Raw genomic sequence first — 6361 nt, 5'->3', positions numbered from 1 at the left:
CTACCCAACCAGCATTCTCCAGAAGAGCAGCTTGACCGGAAGTTTGCGACACGTAATTCTTCATCAGTGTCGTGATGCCAACATTTTTGTTTCTATCAATCACAATGGCGTTCAATTCATAGCGGATCTCCTCAAATAAATGGAGGATAGCACAATTCACTAATCTCGTGTGCGCTACAGCTCCTCCATCCGCTTTCGTCAAGGGTCCGTGTACATACAGTGGACTCTTACTCGGCAGCAGGCACAAATCTTGATGCTGGGCGACGATGCGAATTTCATCGTTGTTGTTGAACGTTGCCGATGCCAAAGGCTGATGTGCATGAACCTCGTAATGGGCGATATATTCATCGAAGACGATGGGTTTTTGAATTTTCAAGATCTCCNCAAATTGATCACTGATTTAGAATTTCCTAGGATTTCTTGAAACCACAGTTTTTTCTGTACTCCTTTCACGAAGAGGTTAGTTGCATTTTTAGCGATATCCTCAACAACTTGTGGAACCTTAGAGTACGGTATTTCACCGNGAGGTTTCTCCAGTTGAGTTGAGCATTTCACCACCCAGACGTGTTTAGAGTCAGCTACTCTGATGTAGGGAACCGTCCACTCTACTTTATCCAGTGAGAGTCTGAATGCTTCGGCAGCAGCTCCTCCTGCCGGTGCTTGGATGACTGCATTCATGTCGGTATTTCCTCGTATCAGGATTCGTTCATGTTTTGCATTTACAATGATTCTTTCATAATCCTCAGCAAAACCCAACAACATACTCAAAGGTATGGAGATGTCCAAATAGCCATTCGCATCGATAATTGCTGATTAGTTGTCCTTGACTACCCAACCAGCATTCTCCAGAAGAGCAGCTTGACCGGGAGTTTGCGACACGTAATTCTTCATCAGTGTCGTGATGCCAACATTTTTGTTTCTATCAATCACAATGGCGTTCAATTCATAGCGGATCTCCTCAAATAAATGGAGGATAGCACAATTCACTAATCTCGTGTGCGCTACAGCTCCTCCATCCGCTTTCGTCAAGGGTCCGTGTACATACAGTGGACTCTTACTCGGCAGCAGGCACAAATCTTGATGCTGGGCGACGATGCGAATTTCATCGTTGTTGTTGAACGTTGCCGATGCCAAAGGCTGATGTGCATGAACCTCGTAATGGGCGATATATTCATCGAAGACGATGGGTTTTTGAATTTTCAAGATCTCCTCCATGGCTTACGATGGTAGATGACAATGCAACAGCAGAGGAAACTATGAATTTTTCTTTTCACTGATTTTTTTTTCTTCTCTTTCGCACTTTGAGCCCTAAACTTCTTAGGAATTTTCGATTCTGCGGTTTTAACGCCTTGAGAGGTCGTCGATGACTGCTTGGAAATGGCAATGGTGATTCACTTTTATAACGAACTCCGGATTTGGTATTGAAAACGATGCCCATGTTAGGCTTTGATGTGCAATCTTATTATTATAACCTCTCCTGTGAAGTTCACCAATTGACCTTCTTGATCGACAATTCTCACCTGGAGATGATCTATTGCCTGTACGGCGATCGGGAGATAAATGATGTTTGATGGCACCTCAATGATCTTATATCCTGGTGGAACAGTCGGGAAGAACTCATGGACAGTGTGTACTCGCTATTCATTGATGTACGCTCCACTGATGATTTTGCACTCGACTCGTAGTGAATTGACCTTGAGAATCGTCACTGGCGAGTCAGATTCATGACTGATATGGGGCGGGAGAATACCGTGTATGAAGCCCAATAACCGCCCAATCGAATCTTCCGGATCAAAATTTATCGGGTGACTGCACCTGATTATACTCTTCAGAGTTTTATTGTTGGGCTTAAGGCTGATATTTATATTATATTCGGCGACCTTCTCAACCAAGAAATTCTCAATATCTTCAATTTCGTAACTCCTTGTAGGAATTTCAATAACTCTATCACCCACATAAAATTTGTTATTCCCGGTTTCAATATTGGGAATGGAATTGAAGGTTAATAGTTCAGCCAATCCCAGAGTATAATTCTTCAATGGTGATAATTCAATTGGAGGAAAGTAATGAGCCTCCAATGCCGAAGAAGTGCCTGATAATGTCAATGTAAAAGAGTCACTCATCGCACCTGATATCTAACTGATGTTTATAGAGTAACGTATTGAGGTTTTATATCATTTCTCCTTTGAGAAATTTCAGACATAAATGTCCACACACCACCGTATCATAATCTTGATAGCGTTCATGATTGTACTTGACAATGCTACCATCACCGAAGTAATCCATCAGGTCTTGAGGTGGACGAAGATTACCAAAACTATCAAAATAGATAATTTCATTCCTCCGCTTCTTCTATGCGACCCAATGCGTCCCAGGCCCGTCCTTATCATCAAGATTGACAATAGCCGATTCATATTTGCGTGGACCTGACTTGGGCATTTCGTTCCTTATGTATACGCCACGAAAATGTGGGATTCTCATAACCTTGGCGTATTTCATCAAGTCGGAGCGATTCAATCGCACACTAACAGAGAAGATGTGGAAACAGTTCAGCTTACAAGCAACATATGAGTGGATTCCTATAGTGAAGAGTCTCATTCAGTCCTATAATGACACCAAACATCGCACCATCCGGATGAAAGCTAAAGATGTCACTGCTGCTCATGAGAAGTACTTGTTACGTCATGTCTATGGAAAACTCAAGACTCCTCGCACAAAGGAAATCAAGTTCAAGGTTGGAGATAAGGTGCGCGTCAGCAAGTACAAGAACATATTCGAGAAAGGATATACACCCAACTGGACGACGGAGATATTCACGATAAGTGAAGTTGTAAACCAATCCTGTGACCTACAAGCTCATCGAATATGAGGACCAACCAATTGAGGGTGGATTCTACCAGGAGGAGTTAACGAAGGTCACATATCCTGACGTTGACCTCGTGGAGAAAATACTCCGAAGACGTGGAAACAAAGTCTTTGTCAAGTGGTTGAGTTTTGATAATTCACACAATAGCTGGATAGATAAGGATGCATTGTAATAAATAAATGGATAATAAAAAACTCATTTTTCGAAATTTTTTTCTTTTATTTACAATACCCATATGGCACAGTATCATGAGAGTTTCAGCAGAGAATTCTCTTGTCATCTTCCCAGCTTAGAGCTAATTTCTTCTGGTGTACAGTATGTACATCGTGCTTACTACTTTTGATTAAATACTGGGACTCGATAAAATGTTCATGATTCTCCAAATAATCTTTGTAATCATCGAACGCAATCCTTTTCAGTGTCGACCCTATCACTCCTTTCGCACGTTTTTTCGCTCTCTCATCACCATGAATTTTAAACTTGTACAATTTTGCTCTGAAACCAACAAACTCACTCATCACTTTTCCATTGCACTCATCCTTCATAAGTCCTAATACTTTCTTATTCACGAGCGGCATTCCATAAACATTATCGCTTAGATAATCGGATGCATCAAATCGAGCAATATCACGTTTCATACATTCATAAATATCAGGTACTTTGAACTCGTACAAAAGACTGTCTGTATCCGTATACATGAGCTTAGGACTATCACCAAATTCTCGTTTAATATAATCGTAATGGAAATCATAGATGAATATTTTGGATAGATCCAGAATTGAGAAACCAACGTAAATGGGTTTGTTGAAGAACATTTTCGTACGCTCCAATTGAACAATGACTAAATCATCAGCGAAGATGGTGCCACTGTGGAAGTTGGGTTGAGCGATGCGAACTTTGGCACCATATCTCTCCTCCCATTTCGTCACTAACTGCATGTCTTTTTGTATCCTGACATTCTTAATGGTTTTTCCGAAAACTGAATTGTTCATCAACTTGAAGAAATTCTTCTCAAACTCATTGCTCGATTCCTTTCTCAATTCTGTATTGAGGTCAATGTACGGTTTCAGCCATGGCGCCTGATTGAATTCCAGTACTCGCTTAATTTTCATCAATTTTAGCCCCAAATTTCACACATTGCTTGAGATTCTTATAGTGAATCACATAATTTTTCTTAGGAAGCAATGTCGTCATTAATTTCGAGATTTTCTTATTTGGGGGAACGAAATGTTCCGGGCAAAGTGGTAAATACTTGTGGGTCTCAATGAGCTCCTTGGAATACTCCAAGTCGACCTCAAGCATGTAGCCTTTGCTCGAATCATCTGCAATTGTGTGGATATCAACGATTGATGGATTAACCCACTGGAATGAGCCATAAGACAAGTACTGGGACATGGCTGCTCCATACAAGTTGTTCACATCGAAGTACATCAGATAAGAAGTCTTTTGGTTGGGGTCGAATTTTTCACCCATGTATTTATTGTGGGCACAAGTGTACCGATTGGAGCATTGAGCCATCCTTCCTCGAATCCCCTTCTCAATGAATAAGTGCATCTCAATGTCTGTAAGAAGCTCAAGGTTGACACCAGTGCAGTTCAGCATAGCATCAAATGCTAATCCTGGTGCCGTGTAGTCATGGAGGGGATCGAGTTTGTACACCGAAGAACAAGTAGGTCTGAAATTTTGGAAGATATCCACCAAAAGCACAACATCTGTTGCCAGGTAGAGGTCGGAGCATTCATCCAAAAATATGATGCCAACAACATCCCAAACTCTCTGCGCATGCGCATAATCTTCAGCAGAGACATTCTCATCACTCAATTTTGAATAGAATTTCTCGATGGGAGGCAATTGAGGATCATTGAGTTTCTCCCAAGAGTCCACGTACTCCTATGGGAAAACTCCTGTCTTAGTCAAAAGCTGAAATTTCTCCACATCATCATTGCGGTATTTTTGAGTAATGGATTTGTCAAAATCATTGAGGTAGGATGCCAATTTCTCCAAACTACTCGCCATGAACCGTAACGAGTCAATGAACCGAAATCGAACCTCAGTCTCATCAACGTGTTTCGTGAAGGACATGTACTTTTCCTTATTGAGAGGGAGCAGATCTACTGAACCTGGGAATTGTGTTGCAAGAGTCTTGATGAGAAAATGTAAGTCGTAGCCGGAGAGGTTATGAAAAACTACTGGAATCGTGTGAGAATTCTTGAAGTTGACATTACATGCCGGGTGTGCTGGACCGCGATACTTGCCCGTGAAGTGGCAGTGATCGCGGTGTTTCTTATCAGTTGGACTGAAGGGTTTCTCGCAAATGTGACAAACTTGAGCATTAGCAAAGTCCCAAGCTTGCTGAGGTGAGAGAGGCTCCATCGGTACGTTTGTCTTCAAACAGGTGTCGACCTCATGAGCTATTCTTAGCAATTCATCTATGAATCATTCGATACAATCGGGCCCACGATTCATCTTGAATTGTGATCGAGTGTCATCAAAAGCACAATGCAAGTAAAACGCTACACTATGAGGGATGTGCTTCTGATACACAGATTCCGATTTAGTTGGTTCCAAGATGCACTGCAAATCTGCATAGATAACAAATGGAACCCTTTCCTTAAATCGATAATTCTTAAAACTTAGAATATGTTTACCCTCTTCTGGTAGCACCATTCTATAGTTGTTAATCTCAATACAGTATTTCTCATGATGCTTGAATGATGATTTTGTAACAAAATGGCCTAAACAGTGATCACAAAACTCTATATGATGATTATGACTGGATAATTGTGAACTTACTAATCGAGATAAATTCTTAATCCAAGCGAAACGATAGATGGGTTGCGTATCGTATTCTATTTGTGCATTATCCCAAAGCAACAAGAGATGAATCATGGGCCAGGTAGACTTGGTTTACTTATATATAGAGGTACAATGTCTTTATCATCATCTATACTGTGAACATTGATCGATAGTCCATTCGTTCGCTCGAATTTCGGAATGTTCTTCAACTGCATTGGGAACTACAGGCCGGTGTAGTTGAGATGTGTCACTCCATCCGGTAGAATAGTCTCAGAGTAATGAGGATATGAGCTCAGACGATCGGTATGCATTGCAGCTGGGTGTAACGCTGCTGTCACCGCCCACAGAAAACAATGCTCATCGTTATTCTTGATGTTCACTAGTGCATTCTTGGACTGCACGTGTTGAGGTAGTGAGATGAATGTATTTGCGTCCGCTGCAAGTGGTACATACTTGTTGATGTTGACAGTGAGGTTCATAACCTCAATCAGTTCCCACCCTGAGTCTTTCTCCTGGAAATCCTCAATTTTAGCGAGCAGTCGTTTTGTGAGATTTTGATCGAACCATTCCTTGATATTGGTAGTAGGTAAAAGGATCTAATTTTTTATGTTGAAATATTTTGTCTCTTCAATCACTTCACCATTCTTCCTCACTTGAAACTTCACATTCCTTTTCACTTGAATAGAGTCCTCACTAGGC

The 6361-nt window shown here is 41.2% G+C and overlaps 2 protein-coding genes across 2 annotated transcripts; one reads left to right on the top strand and one right to left on the bottom strand.

The window, feature by feature from the left end:
* Positions 1-2536: 2536 nt before the first annotated feature.
* Positions 2537-3038, top strand: LOC107041752. Its single transcript, XM_015262477.1, has 2 exons — positions 2537-2746; positions 2856-3038. Exons 1-2 carry the CDS (start codon positions 2537-2539, stop codon positions 3036-3038), a joined length of 393 nt encoding a protein of 130 aa, XP_015117963.1.
* Positions 3039-3123: 85 nt separating this feature from the next.
* On the bottom strand, positions 3124-5533 carry LOC107041751. Its single transcript, XM_015262476.1, has 5 exons — positions 5515-5533; positions 5326-5448; positions 4916-5277; positions 4031-4756; positions 3124-3966 (listed from the first exon to the last, which is right to left on the bottom strand). The coding sequence occupies exons 1-5, from the start codon at positions 5531-5533 to the stop codon at positions 3124-3126; spliced, it is 2073 nt and encodes a 690-aa protein (XP_015117962.1).
* Positions 5534-6361: the final 828 nt, after the last annotated feature.

Source organism: Diachasma alloeum, unplaced genomic scaffold, assembly GCF_001412515.2.
Source record: "Diachasma alloeum isolate Michigan unplaced genomic scaffold, Dall2.0 Dall_scaffold_00378, whole genome shotgun sequence".
Classification (NCBI taxonomy): domain Eukaryota; kingdom Metazoa; phylum Arthropoda; class Insecta; order Hymenoptera; family Braconidae; genus Diachasma; species Diachasma alloeum.
This window is presented reverse-complemented; position numbering and strand designations above follow the sequence as displayed.

What these genes read in the sequence shown, in the direction of transcription:
- LOC107041752 (XM_015262477.1), top strand. Translation starts at nt 2,537, where the DNA reads ATGTGGAAACAGTTCAGCTTACAAGCAACATATGAGTGGATTCCTATA. An exon ending in AGTTCAAGGTTGGAGATAAG is followed by an intron (nt 2,747 to 2,855) that starts GTGCGCGTCAGC and finishes GTGACCTACAAG; the next exon opens with CTCATCGAATATGAGGACCA.
- LOC107041751 (XM_015262476.1), bottom strand. An exon ending in AACACGTTGATGAGACTGAG is followed by an intron (nt 4,757 to 4,915) that starts GTTCGATTTCGG and finishes GTTTTCCCATAG; the next exon opens with GAGTACGTGGACTCTTGGGA. An exon ending in TGCTTCCTAAGAAAAATTAT is followed by an intron (nt 3,967 to 4,030) that starts GTGATTCACTAT and finishes ATGAAAATTAAG; the next exon opens with CGAGTACTGGAATTCAATCA.